This window comes from Mycosarcoma maydis, chromosome 7 (assembly GCF_000328475.2).
Source record: "Mycosarcoma maydis chromosome 7, whole genome shotgun sequence".
Taxonomy (NCBI): Eukaryota; Fungi; Basidiomycota; class Ustilaginomycetes; order Ustilaginales; genus Mycosarcoma; species Mycosarcoma maydis.
The window spans coordinates 505,081-519,503 of record NC_026484.1 but is presented as its reverse complement, the minus strand read 5'-3'; the positions used below and the strand labels follow the sequence as shown (position 1 = coordinate 519,503).

Genomic DNA, 14,423 nt, shown 5'->3' with positions numbered 1-14,423 from the left:
ATTCAGTTGATAGGATTGTGAAACAAATACAAGTACAAGAACAGTCGTGAGTGAGGCCATGGCATGAAAGTCGAACACGAGCGACGAGATTTAGCTCCGATGAAAACCAATGTAGCTTTAGCTATCGTCATCCTCGCTATCGCTGCCATACCCCGCCAAGCTGCCGAGCCCATTGGAAGACACGGGTGGTGGGTAGGTATCTGATGCTCCGCCTTGCTTTTGATCAAGATTCTGAAGTGATGCTAGATGGGACATTGTCTCCGAATTTAGAAGCGAGCCGGTGATGTTGTTCTTGCTTGCTGAGCTTGCAGCCGACGGGGCTTGGCTTGTTGGTGCAGCGGCGACGGCAGCTTGCCTTTCCTGAGCAAATTCGACCCATCCACGTTCATTCTCTTCCTCGAGCCTTCGCATATCCTCATCATAGCTCTGATGAGAAATCCTGCGACGCTTCGAGTCGGCATCCTCGCCACGCTGATGCTCCAAACCTTCAAGTGCACGCAATGCCTGCTGAGCCTGGATTGCTTGTTCAGACATTCCGGCCATGATAGCGCGTTCCCCTGCACGGCGCATCTGTTCCTGATTGCGCTTCTGTGCAGCTGGATTTGGATCGTCGGAAGCCCATCGAACGTTGATGATCTCGTTGTGGTCGAGCGACTGGTTGAGCATGGCTTCCTTGGCGAATTGTGCATTGGCTTCGTACTTGAATGTGACAAATGCACACGATCGGCCGGTGAGAACGCGTAGTCTATCGATCTCTCCCCATTCACTGAAATGACGTCGCACCACACGTTCCGTAGCATTGTCGGTCTCGGGACGTACGGAATTGTGTTGTGGCCGATATGACTTGGGATCTTGTCGTGGACGAGGTCCGTTCTTGTTACGCACGTCGTGGATGCTGCGACCTCCTTTGAGCGTTTTGCCGCCGTCCCGCCATGCCGAATTGGCCGGAGCAGAAGGGGAAGATACGCCATGCTCTTCGTGGATCCGACCTACATAGAGGGTGCGATTGACCTTGGATAGCGAGCCAGTACCGCTCATGTCATCCTTGTAGTTGCCGAGCTTTTCCCGACCAAAGCAGTCACGCCCTTGGCTGGGATAGTCGTTGGGACGAGGAAGTCGATGAAGAAAGTTGCATTCGGCACCATGCGGACAGCAGCCACGCGCAAAATGAATACAGCAGTAAACGGCCTCGTCTGGAGCGACAGGTGCACCTTGCTGAATGCGTGCTGCTTGCGTTTTCAGGGTGATATCGGCTCTAGTATAGCCCGAATCTCTCGCAATGTCGCATCTAGTCTCGCGTTTTGCCTTTTGAGCCTCGTTTTCCTCCCGATCGACGCCGGCAAAGTTCTCGTACCAGATGTTGAAGGTGCCTGCGGAATCGGGTCTCGCACTAAAAGCTTCTCGGATGGCATCAAACTTGGCCTGGGTGACTTGTTTGCGTGCAGGACGCGGCTGATACGAGGTTGAAGCTACCTGGCCAGGCGATTGAACGCCTTGCGCTTGCGTCTCGCTCATGTCGGCGTATGTAATGCTGAGCTGAGGTGGCTGGGAAGGTGGATGCAAGGACAAAAGATTCTAGCTTTCGCAAATCTAGACATCCGAAATCCGAGTTTTGCAGCTCAGCCACACCTCGTGAGACACACACGCCACGTCCCCCGACCTCGTGTCTGTGACCTGTGACCACAGACCCACGCCTCGTCGTGACTTGTGACTCACGACTCACGCTCTGACCCAACATTTTGCTTTGTTAAGTTGGAATGGCACAGCAACACGCATTCACGATTTTCGCCTTTACACACTTGACGGATTCGTGAATTCATGCAGCGGAGCGACACACACACACACACATACACACGACGCACTCGACCCCTTTCGCTGCTCGCATTTCGCTATCCGATTTCCAACAAGTTACTCCAAACTCGCTCACGCACAAGCCTCTTTACCTTGAACACTCGGAGCTGCTCATCATCACCTGCCCTTGTTTATCCGACGTTCCCTCTCCCGCTGCGGACAGCAATTGTTATCATCACATACTATACCCCTTTTTCAGCTCATTGCTCTGATCACGACTGGCACTGGCCAAGATTCCACCTTGACGACCCACCATTCAGCACATTTGCGTTTGTCACTTTGTGTTGCCTTGGTCCGTAGCACGGCTGCTAGACGGATGCTCCCTACTCTTGAATTCCTCCGACTCGAGCGTGGGCCAGCTGCATCCCCTCTCGATCTCTAAACGTCATCCTTCCGAAGCATGTCGGCCAGCACCGAGGCTGAACGTAACAACCAAGACCGGATCGTCGATGAAGCGTCCTTGTCGATGCAGCCACTTGTGCAGGACACCAAGTCAGAGAGCATAACGGCCACACTGCCAGCAGATGGAAGCAAGTCCGAGTCCGAAACCACTCTTGCCGCCACTACCGATGACAGCATGGCCTCTCCCTCACACACCTTATCTAGTCCCATCGTTCCTGGTGCATTCGCCTCTTCCTCTTCCTCTTCCTCTTCCTCTTCCACTATCCCATCATCTTCGTCATCCCTTGCGACCGCTTCAGATCTGTCTAAGGCTCAGGATGCTAGCGATAAGCCATTACCCGCCATTGCGGACTCGGATGCTGCCATTACGTCTCCCGACACAGCCGTAGCCTCGTCATTGCAGCAACAGCAACAGCAGCTCCTCCACATCCCCGGGCCTTCTATGCCCAAGTCGGAACTGGAATCCTCCATGATCACAACTGTCAGCCCCGTACGCAGGTCCATTTACAAACGCAAGATGAGCTCCCAACCAAAAGGCATTCTCAAGCCAGCGCCTCCTCCACAGAAGGGCTTCTCTTTTCGAAGGGACATTCTCCAGAGCATCAACACTCGTCTCGCTCAACAGGGCGTCAACGTTCAAGTGCCAATGCCTCAAAGCGGTACAGCACAAGCCACTGCATCCTACATCGGTGGTATGTTTCGCAAGATTGGCGGCATCGCTGCCGGCGCTGCGGCCAATGTGAGTGGATCGAATTCTACCACTGTCGGCGGCTTGCTCTCCAACGACCCATCTTTCAACAGCAACGGGTCCAGCTTGTACTCGCAAGGGAGCCTGGATGATACCAATGCAAACAAGAGCGGTAGCAATATCATGTCGTCGTCTGGCTCGACCGCAATCGCATCACAGCAGAATGACTCGGAAAACGGATCGACAACGTCGCTGGTCAAAAACACCGTGCTATCATCCACCACCTCGGCTGCACCGCTCAAAAAGGTGCAGTTTCAGGTATCGCACATGAGTGTCACTTATCCCATTGTCGGTGCTGGCACTCCGGAAGACGAAGATCTCACCCGTTTACGCATCGAACGAGAGCATCGTCGCATGCTCAAGGCTCGTCGCGGAAAGCCATGGACGCCTGAACAACTCGAGGCGCTCTACCGCGAATGTTGCCGCACGCGTGAAGAGCATCCGCTCAAAAAAATGCGTCTTGTCTTTCAAGAAGCCGCGCAGTCGATTCCGCCAGCACTCAAGACCATGGATCTTTCCTTTGTACCGCTCGATCGACACGCTGTTGAGCCTATCGCCGACCTGCTCAGCGTCGACTTCGGTCTCAACAAGCTCGTCCTTGAGAATTGTGCTCTCACAGATGATACGGTCAAATCGATCTTACACGCTCTGCTCGTCTCTGGTACTTTGCCCAATCTGAGCATAGCGAGCAATCGCAAGATTCGATTCCGTGGCTGGAAGTATGTAGCCATTTTCATGCGACGCGCACGCGCGCTGCGCTATCTCGACTTGTCTGAAAACTCGATAGACCGTCTGTCGCTCGAGCATCTCCTTGCCGTCATCATCAAACCGCCATCTGCCGTCACATACCATCGTACACAACCATCACGTGCGGCCAAAAAGACGGCCGATGCAAAACCCGAGGCAGACGGAAAGGAAACGTCGAAGGATGCTGAAAGTGCTGAACACCAAGTGAAAGATGGGGGTGAGGACGACGATGACGACGAGGACGACGAGTTCTTTGACGATTCGGGCGAGCCACTGATGCCAACTGCACCGCTACTCCGCGATGTCTCGGACGATCCTGATCCGCCTACTTCAGCAGTCACCTCGCTGCGCCTCGAAAACTGTGGCCTAAAAGCAGCTTCACTCGAGATGCTCTCACAGGCAGTGCGGTTCTCTGACATTCGACACCTTTCGCTGCGTCGCAACAAGATTGGTCAGCTTGCCTCGGTGGCATTGGCCATCATGCTTAAGGACTATCCGGATAGTGTAATCGCTTCCGACACTCAGACGAGCAGCGCATCAGCTCGCAAGTCATATTTCGATCCTGCTTCCGCTCCTTTTTCAACAGCATCCGGCATGGCTGATGCCGAGGTGTTTCAACGCAATGGACGTACCTTGCGACCCAGCGATGGGTTGACCACGTCGGAGCGTTTTGCACGCAGCTACTCGCCTGGTCTTCCAGAAGTTCCCGTCATCGTCTCGAGTCCAGGAGGCGGCATTACGTCTCGCAAGATGCCCGGGTCGCATCAGGTCAATGGTGGCAGCGAGCAGAGGCCTACCACGTTCTATGGAGTGCACACCGAGCAGCTGCAAGACGCCATGCAAACGAGCATCGCCGGACCAACAGCTGAGATAGATTTGAACTTGACACCACAACAGCGGCTCGAGATTCGAAGCAATTCGGCGCCCAACCTGAGCGAGGAGGAAGCGGTCGCCATTTACCAAGCCAAGCGCGCACGCCGGATTCTGGCGGACCTGCCACGTGTGGGCAACCTGCTTACACTCGATCTCAAGTCCAATGATATTCGCGGTGGTGTGGTGTACCTGGCGCAGGTGCTCAAGAAGAACCGTACGCTACGCGTGCTCAACTTGAGCGACAATAACATTGAAATGCCCGGATTGGTAGCGGTCGCCGAAGCGCTCAAGTACAATTCAACGCTGGAAACGCTCGACATGAGTCACAACCCCTGCTCTGGGCCTGGATTGGAGGGCATCACGACACTGCGTACTGCATTTGCGCTCAATTCGAATCTCAAGCGATTGTTCCTCAACGACACGGATTTATCTTCAGAAGCGGCGATTGCGCTTGCCGAGTTTTTGCCGGAAGCACGCAGTTTGATCCACCTCGACCTTGCCGAGAACTTTGATATCGACATCGCCGGCGTTATGGCGCTGGCTGTGTCGCTTCGGATGAATCAGAGTCTGCGGTGTTTGGACCTGAATATTCCACCGAACAACCCGGACTTTGCACGGTTGTCACAAGAGATTCTGCAATCGTGCGTTCGCAACACGGAGCTCGCGCAGCAACGCGCGGCCAAGAAAGGACTGAAACAGCGCATCGCCGCGCCGATCTATCGGTCGGTGGTTGCACGAGCAGCGAGAGAGAACGACGAACGCTTGAAGGCGATCGAGACGGCTCGAGCGACGGCGATGTCGGCGGCGGCGGCAAAGGATCGTGCTGCGGTCCAAGACTTGCTCACGGCAGCAGGTGAATGTCGAAGCGTTCTTCGCGATCTGTTGTCGGGTGAAGAAAAGAGGCAGCTCGAAGCGCCCGAGCAGAAGCTGACGCCACCGGGCGAGTTTGTGGAAGATCTGACGGTGCAGAGTGCCAAGTTAAGGAAGAGGTTGGGCGAATTGGCAGGAACAGTCGAGGAGGAGGATTTGTTGGAGAGCATCTTGACGGTGCATGATGAGTTGTCAGAGGTGAGTACGCGCTTGGAGAGGTTTTATCAGTACGGAATAGCGGCTATTGGGAAACCTGGAGATGGAGTTCGGATCGAGGGTGAAATGACGTCGGTTCATCTCACCACTCCGGATCAGGGTGTAGTTGAGTCGGGATTGACTTCGCCGGCGTTCTCGATTGCGGATTCGGACGAGGAGGACTCAGAGGTCGAATCGGGGAGTGGCAAGCCACGTTCTCGAATTGCAGTTGGCGCCAGCGGCGCGTCCGCAAACGGAGAAGCCAGCAATATGCCACAACACTCACGCTCACACCAAGGTTCATTGTCAGACATGATGGACGGTCTCGGCATCCAGACGCACTCTGTCGACCGTGATTCTGCCGATCGCGAAGAACGCGAACCGGAACACGAACACGAACACGAACACGAACTTGGAGCGGATGGGAGCCCGCTACCTCCGCGTGCACCAACCGAAACCCTCGCCAAAGGTCAGCTAAGTGAAGAGGCCGAGCTCTTCCGAAAAACCAAATGCTTGCAATACGACTTCCACGCTCGTCACTCACAGGACGATGAGCGCCTAGCTCGCCTCGGCACCACTCCAGACCTCGCTTGCACCCCTACGGCACCACCTTCGCCTCACACCGACCCCCTACAGGCGGCCGTCCACAACGCTCACTTGTCCGGCGAACAGCTGAGGAAAGACCTCCTCCGCGCACACGTCCCTCCGAAATCCCTCACCTCCACCCCTTAGCCACCATGCCTTGCCTGACATCGTCATCGCAGTCCAGATCGCCCCTTCTGCTTTCTCATGTCTGATAGCACGCAATCACGCATTACGCATCACGCATCACGCATCACGCATCACGCATTGGGTGGGCATGCAAAACAAGAGTCCGTGAAAACAAATCAAACACTTAAACTGATCGTACAAACAGAACGGTACTGCTCAAGAAAAGCAAGACCAAACAAACATGTCCGCGTGCCGTCGCTTCCGGCGCTTAAACATCAAGCATAGGCGGCGGGGCGCTCGGCACTCTTGGGTGAGGACTTTCCTCCACGTCTGAGCTTGTTGAAAAGACTACCGTTGCGCGTCAAACCGGCTTCGTTGGTAGCGTCTCGATCCTGACGCGACTCTTGCGAACGATCAAAGTAGGATGCATTGTCGTCGCGATTCGCTCGTGGAGTGAGCACATCCCTCTCGTTGGGCGTGACGACGGTGCGCCCAGATCGACGACCGTAGCTTGCGCTGCTGACGGATGCGCCAACGGCGGCATCGGCAGCAGCTGCATAGTCGGATCGCAAGGGGGGCGTACTTGGTGAGTATTTGTGCTGTGCTGCTCTTCGTCGACGGTCGCGGACCGTGCCCAACTCGACGCCGCCATTGTCAGGAGGAGGTACGTTGGGGTTCTCGCGCATGCTGCGAATGCGCTTGATGAGGCTCTTGTTGCGCTTGGGCGCCTCGGAGGAGGCGGTTGAGGCCGAGAGCCGGTCGTCGTAGTTGGGCTCGGGGAAGGGACTGGCACTGCCTGTTGCGAGCTCGTCTTTGGCGCGCGAAGGCTTCTTCTGACCGGTCATGATAGCTTCCATGTCGAGGACACTGCTTGCGGCACTTGTGGAGCCGCTGCGTTCGCCGTGATGGTTCGAGTAAGGGCTGAGGTGGGAGCGGACGGGAGCCTTTGGTTGAGCAAAGTCCTGCCAGGGCTCTGCGCTGACACCCCAGACATCTGCATTGGGGTTGGAAACGTCGTAGCGGCTGTCGGGGATGTTGGAGGGTTGAGTATGGTAGCCCTGTCGACTTCGCCAGACGCGTTCTGCCTCAGCGTCTCGATCGGCATCGACGTCTTCGTCCAAGGAGAGCTCGGTGGCGGAGCCTTGGGCGTGCATGGAGAGAGAAGGGACAAGTGGCGCGGTGGCGCTACGGCTGCGACCACCGTTAGCGTTGGCGCCCGGTCGAAGAGGGAGCTTGTCGTTTTCAGGATTGTCGTGAGCGGTCTCGGGTGCGACGTGGTTCTGGTTCTTGGCGGCGGAAGCGTTGCGAGGGAGGCCGGTCATGGGATCAATATTGGGGTCAAAGGCGCCGACAGGAGCGCGCTTGCCCTTGTTCATGTGTGGGGTGCATGCATCATAGGGCGAGTCGTGGTGGAACATGCTTGAGCCATTGATGCCAGAGAGATCGAGACGGTCGATGATGTCCATGCGGCTGGCCTTTGCAGTAGTCTTGTTGATCTCGTCGTTCATTCGCTTTTCCTTTGCGCGCTTAGCTTTGGCCTTGTCATCGGCAGTCTGCCTGCGGAAGGCGTTGGCAAACTTGTTAGCCATGGTAGTGGGTGGTTTAGCGGAGGGCTCGGACGGCGGCGGCAGTGGTGGAAGCGTGCGGTCTTCGAAAGGGCTCTTTGCGGGCACCATTGTAGGAGGATCCAAGTTGCGTAAAGGTTGAAGGCCAGAGTAGGACGATTCTGCGTCGTAGGAAGCGTGCGGAGCGTGCCGAGAGAAGGCGTTGGAGCGAGCGTCGTTGTCGGGGTTGGGGCTGACAGTGACGACGTCCGAAAGAGCGTCGAGTACGGCTTGTCGAGATGAAGCGGTATAGACTAAGCGTGGTGAAAGGGTGGAGTGAAAAGACAGAACAGTAAAAGCAAGGAACAGAGGCGTGGTTAGTGAGCGATGACGGAGGCAAGGAAGGAGACAAGTGACAGCCAGAGACGAAGGGCGAGATGTAGTGGGTGCGGGGAGAGAGAAAGGGGGGAGAGAGAGACGGGGAGAAGCACAGGCGCACGAAAAAGAGAGCGACAGAGAGATGGAACTGGCACTGCAATCACCAATCACCAATAAAACGTGTCTCTGTGCAGCGCCAAGCTATCATGTTTCCTGTCGACTGTGCAGTTGTGAGTGGCGATCGTGGATTGGTGCGTCGCAGCACAACCAAGGCGCGTAGAAACGAGGCAGAGAGCGAGGCAGAAACCGGCTGCAGGGTACAGCATAAGGCGGAAAAGGGGGCTAAGGAAAGCCGAGGCGGGCTTAGTTGTGTGTGCTTGGAAAAGCGTCAAGCTGTGCATTTGCGCCTAGACTCGTAACTCGTGACTAGACGCTTCACGCTTCTCGCTTCACGCTGCACTGGATTCGTGATTGTGATTCACGATTATTCACGATAAATAGTATAAATAATCGTGAATCGTGAATCGTGAATCGTGAATCACGAACCTGCTGATCCAACGCCGACACGCTGGCGCTAACGTAGCACAGCCAAGCCAAAATCCCCAACCCAATCCCCAATCCCAAATCCCCACTCGTGACTCTCACATCTGTACTTGAAAATTGCTGAACAAAGTCACGAGTCGTGCGTCAACTTTTGCCAGCAGCAGCTAGCTAGTCAGCCGCCTTGCCTTTCTGCTCCGCCCTCTCCTACTTGCAAATTGCGACACAACACCAAACATGTCAGTCACGAGTGTGCCGTCTCACGCCTCGCTTTCCGCCTGTTTTCAACGTTGCACGCTGCACTAACGTTAATTGTAATTGTTGCAGAAATCCACGATCCATTCCCGAAGTTTGGCCACCCACAGCCAAGCGACCAAGAACCAGCACCGCACAGGTACTGTACTGTACTGTACTGTACTGTGCTGTGCTGTGCTGTGATGTGCTGCACCGCACTGTGCTGTCGTCGGTAGATCTTGGATCAATAAAGACACCGAGCCTCTTGACAAAAGAATTCATCTTGTGCCTTGACAGCTACTAGCCGCCATGTCCTTTCGCTACCTTGGCTGCTACTAGGCTTCTACTTGGACCACGTAGGTCATGCAAGAGACCAGCAACTAGCAATCATCTACGCGCAACCTTGTGGCGCATAACCCTCTCGGCCAGCTCATATCGAGCATGGCTGTAGCAGGCCACACTCCTGGGCTCGTTGGCAGTAATAGTCCCTGGATATGATGTTGCCGGTGCTGCTGGATGTGAGATCAGAGGCCCAAATCCACGCTTCACCTATAGTCTACTTACCCATTGTGGTTGAACCCTCGCGGTTTTGCTCCTGAGCAGCTTGGACCTAGCTAGTCGTAGCGAGTCGCGCTTCAGCGAGACTGAGGAGGCGAGACGATGATATCTAGTTTGGTGTATATGGTTAGAATTCGACGGTCCAAGTAGAACCTTGGGCAGATGTGCTGGCTTCTTGATTACTTCCAACGAACTTGAACTTGGAATACGATCAAGGTTGCTGTGAGATGAGGCAGAGAGCGTATCAATGCTGTGCGAATAGATGCTGTGCGACGCTGTTTGAACAGCTTGACTGTGATAAAATCGGCTTGTGCTCCAACAATCTGTACGAGAACGCTAGCTCTATGGTGACCAAGGGGTCAAAGCACGATGGGATGGTGGACAAAGTCGAGATGATGACACCAAGCATGAATCACGAATTTCAACTTCCGGCTGTCCCGAGCTTCAAACAGACATCAGAGTTGAGTTAACGTAGTTGCGAATCCGTGCTCGTGACTCGTGACTTGGCTGACACGTAACTTAACTCGACCACAGCGTGCAAAGATGCACAACGACGCAAGAGTCACGAGTCACGAATCGCGAGTCTGTGAAGTGACTCACGACTACGATTCACGATTCGTGATTGAATGATTTGTCGATTGTAAAACTCTTTGACCTAACAGACTTCTTCCGCGCTCACGTGGCTCCCGGCTGCCAATTCGTGAGGCCGCTCCACACCTGCGGCACTCGCGACGGATCGACGTACCGCCGCTGCTGTAGAGACATTGAGCGGCTTTTGCTTCCTCAACAGCCATGCGTGATTCACGGTTGGCTCGTTGGCACCTGCACTATCGCAACCACGAATGTCTCTCGTTGCAACGAGAGCAGGACGCCTGTCGCGTGCCTCTCTTGGATTGCCGCCACACTTGTGACTTGTCCGGCTTTTTTTACTCTCCTCGCCTCGGCTCAAAAAACGTCAATCGTGAATGTCCTGTACGGTGGTGGGGTGGCTGTAGGCGTTGATGCATGCATCACCTCTAGCGTCTTTGCTTGCTCCGTCTCAACTTGATCGCAAATTGTGGCTGCCTACGATTCACAGTAGCCTCCTATCATCGGCAGTCATGGCGCAAGTTCAGATACCCTGCCCTGCTGCCGAGCGCTCTCCGCTTGACGAGGAACGAATCTCTCTCCGTGTTTTCAGCGATGCCGAAAGCCAAGCCAGCAGCAGAAAAAACTTTGCCAATGCGCTTCTTACCACAAGCCAAGATCCTACTTCTTCCGACTCACGCTTCGCCACCGGTCGATATGAGCTTTGGTCGTTCTACATTTACTACATTGGCAACTGCGGCTTGGGTCCGTTCAACTTTGCGCCCTCGCAATTCCAGAATCTGCTCTCGCAGCAAGCAACCAACCTTGGCGCTGGACAGTGCGGACAGGATGGTCAAAACGATTGTCGACTTCTGTTCGCCGGAAAGCAGAGGACGGTGGAGAGCATCGTATTGTTGAGTAATGGCATCTCGTTTGCAATCCAAGCCTTCCTCTTCCTGGCCATCGGAAGCTTTGCAGATTACGGAAAGAAACGGCCCTATATCTTGATTGTTTGCACTGTCGTTGCGATTGCCATCAGTTTCGCCTGGTTGGGCGTCACAAAGCCTCAACAATGGCAGCTGGCCACCGGACTGTACATGGTCGGGCTGATCACCTACCAGCTCTGCTTGAGCTACTGGACCGCGGCGTTTCCAGGCTTGGCAAGGGATCTACCGCACATGCGAGAGGCTCGCCAACGACTAGTACAAGCTCGCGAGCCCACGACAGTCCATGTTGAGACCGTCGACGACAAGGTAGCCATGCCATCCGTAGAACAATCGGTTCCAGATGACCACTTTTCGGCCGATCAATACAGTCTTCTCGAGACCCTGTCGATCAACCGCATCTCCAACATCGCCTTTACGGTTTGCTCCGTCGGCGAACTCGTCGTTCTGGCCATCATTCAAGGCATGCTGTACGCAATCCATGCGGATCGAGACGAGCAGTCCAACACGATCGCACTCTCAGCTGTTGTAGCGGTCTCGGCAGCTGTCTGGCTGCTTTGTGCGATTCCTTGGTTCGTGATGGAAAAGCATCGACCAGGCCAACCTCTGCCTCCTGGTACAAATTATTTCACTGCAGCTGTCAAGCAAGCCGTGCTTGCCGCAAAACACCTACGGCGTCTTAGGCAAACGCTCATCTACCTCGTCTTCTACTTTCTCTTCTCCGACGCCCTCAATACAACCGTCACCGTGATCTCGACGATCCAGAACCAAGTTGTCAGCTTCAGCACAACAAAACTCAACTTGCTTCTGATCGTCGGCATTGCTGCTCAAGCAGTTGGCATTTACGCTTTCTGGTTGATTCAGAGGCACTGGCACTTGTCGACGCTCTACATGTTTTGCTGGATCGTCTTGTTCACCATCATCCTTCAGCTATGGGGTTTCATCGGCATTTTCACACAACAATTTGGGTTTCACCATGAATGGGAGGTGTACATGTACCAGGCATACTATGGTCTTGCGGTCTGTCCGTGGTACGCCGTGTCTCAGACCATGATTGCCGAAGTGACTCCGAAAGGATCAGAGTTCCTGTTTTTCTCGTTGTTCTCCATCGTCGGCAAAACCTCGGCTTTCATCGGCCCATTTGTAACGCAGGCCATCGCAGATGAGACCGGGAACGCTTCGACGCCCTTCTACTTCCTTCTTGCTCTTTCGCTGGCGAGCTGCATCTTGCTTTGGCCACTCGACATCAAGAAGAGCAAGGTCGAACAGGCTACATTCATCGAGCATGAAGCAAAAGACAAGAATTTGGGCTGAGCGTAGCATCAACACTCGACAGACGACGCCCAACCTTGTTGACCATGAATGGCTTGTTGAAGAGCGAGGACGGCGTTGACGTTCAGTTCAGAGCCAAGTCTCGATCGAGAGGCGGGGTATCGCCCATACTCTTCCACATTTCTCTTTTTCAGTTTCGATCGTGACTGCCGAAACAAGCCATGGTTGATGTACAGGATGGAGATTCAGCGTTTTCTGAATCTTGACGAGAGCAAGGTAGCTCTGCCTTGAAAGTTCGAGTGGCTCAAGGCTCTCTGCACGTCCTACCCGTCTTGTTTCGGTTCGGCTAGGACTCTCAAAGAAGACAATGGCCAGACATGGAGGGTCAGGTATCATCCATTCTCTCGCCATCGCATGTTGTTGGGCTCAGAGACGATATGTGTCAGTTGTTAATATACACAAAGTTATAACGTTGTAAACGAATTGCTTGCAAAAAGTGGAGTCGTGAGTGCTCCAAAAAAAGAAAAAGAGGATTCACGATGGTGCAGCAAAGTTACAGTCACTCACGACTGAGTGATAAGAACGCGGAGTGTGAAAAACCAACGAGGCGGCAGCGGCAGCAGCAGCGATAGCGCACGGCGACAAATGACAGCCACGAGCAGCACGGAGCAGCTGACTCACAAACTCACGACAGCTTCGCGCTTAACTGCATTCACTCACTACAACCCTGTATCTCTGGTTTCTTCGGCATCACCCATCGCATCGTCAAACGCATCTAGCATCGTCTTCGGAACGGTGCTTGCTGATTCATTGGGACAATATCGCATCATCATATGCGTTACTCGCACGCTCGCTTTCCGACTGCCGCCTCGCTCCAGTTTCTTCAACAACGCACTCGCCGAGGAGAGTACAACGATCGTGATCCCACTTTTTGACGCTTCTCCTCGGTTCGAGCTGGATCGACACGCCATCTTTGAGCGCAACCGACGCATCGTTTCGCTCACGTTTGGGGACGTCAGCCGAGTCTGCATTCCAAGTGTCGGCCATGGAAGCATTCCTCGGTATCGTGTTTCCGTGCTGCTTTTCATCGCGTCGGCGCTCGTCCTTGTCGGGCACTTCGGAAAGTACACCGCTCTTGCACGACGCTCTGCATGCGACTGCGTCATGCTCGCATTCGGTATGCGATCATGGCGTACCGACGATTCAAGCGGATGCACGGCGCAAACGGAAACAAAACTCGGTGCTGCCCACCCCCGCATACGACGCAGTCGTGCTCAGGGATATCATGGATGAGTTTCTCAGTAAGCTCATTTCGGTAGACGCATCAGCGCGCGGTGTAGCTGGCACTGGCGAAAAACGTGCACGCATCCGCACAAACCTCTTAAGCACACTCGAGGATCGCGTAGCACCGTCGAAAGCCAAACACGTGACACCGATACATACACTTGGACCGACGCTCTCACGCTCGTCGACACATGCACATGAGCCCAAATTCGTCGATATCTGGTGCGACCACGACTCGTCGGCACCACCACGCACCGCTTGCGCTCCAACCACAGGCGCTCACAGACTCAACTACTCGGCCGCTGCGAAACGCGCTGCGCTCATCTCGCCACCACCCTCAAAGAAACCTCTCCAAAAACGTCCGCCTCCCCCACATCCCAAACCTTCCCTTGACGACCCCACAATCATCCAACAATCCACCTACGAGTCCTTGTCCCTCTTGGCTCGCTCAAAACCGCTCGTACACGACTGGACTCTCGCAGATCACGATCCTCAATCCTCCACTTGACCCCTCTCCCACTTTGGCCTCCCAGTGCAAACACAAATCTTCCTCACTCACATTCACGATTGCCTTCATTCGTGCAACACAGGCACTCACGCATTCGCATTCTCGCTCATTCCCCGATCCAGCTCGCCAAATTCACACTTTTGCTTTTCAGCCTGGCGGCGTTCAGCCCCGCCGCGTCTGTGCTTGCAATATCATCA

General features: G+C 54.6%; 5 protein-coding genes across 5 annotated transcripts; 3 read left to right on the top strand and 2 right to left on the bottom strand.

Annotated features, from left to right (window-relative positions):
* Positions 1-117: 117 nt before the first annotated feature.
* On the bottom strand, positions 118-1,515 carry UMAG_12203 (uncharacterized protein; the record flags this gene model as incomplete). The annotated part of the gene is made up of 1 exon (XM_011391280.1): positions 118-1,515. The coding sequence occupies one exon, from the start codon at positions 1,513-1,515 to the stop codon at positions 118-120; it is 1,398 nt and encodes a 465-aa protein (XP_011389582.1).
* Positions 1,516-2,722: 1,207 nt separating this feature from the next.
* On the top strand, positions 2,723-6,418 carry UMAG_02976 (uncharacterized protein; the record flags this gene model as incomplete). The annotated part of the gene is made up of 1 exon (XM_011391067.1): positions 2,723-6,418. One exon carries the CDS (start codon positions 2,723-2,725, stop codon positions 6,416-6,418), a length of 3,696 nt encoding a protein of 1,231 aa, XP_011389369.1.
* A 254-nt stretch (positions 6,419-6,672) lies between these two features.
* On the bottom strand, positions 6,673-9,661 carry UMAG_10340 (uncharacterized protein; the record flags this gene model as incomplete). Its single annotated transcript, XM_011391195.1, has 2 exons — positions 6,673-8,255; positions 9,658-9,661. The coding sequence occupies 2 exons, from the start codon at positions 9,659-9,661 to the stop codon at positions 6,673-6,675; spliced, it is 1,587 nt and encodes a 528-aa protein (XP_011389497.1).
* Positions 9,662-10,751: 1,090 nt separating this feature from the next.
* On the top strand, positions 10,752-12,476 carry UMAG_02974 (uncharacterized protein; the record flags this gene model as incomplete). Its single annotated transcript, XM_011391066.1, has 1 exon — positions 10,752-12,476. One exon carries the CDS (start codon positions 10,752-10,754, stop codon positions 12,474-12,476), a length of 1,725 nt encoding a protein of 574 aa, XP_011389368.1.
* A 1,003-nt stretch (positions 12,477-13,479) lies between these two features.
* Positions 13,480-14,226, top strand: UMAG_12202 (uncharacterized protein; the record flags this gene model as incomplete). Its single annotated transcript, XM_011391279.1, has 1 exon — positions 13,480-14,226. The coding sequence occupies one exon, from the start codon at positions 13,480-13,482 to the stop codon at positions 14,224-14,226; it is 747 nt and encodes a 248-aa protein (XP_011389581.1).
* Positions 14,227-14,423: the final 197 nt, after the last annotated feature.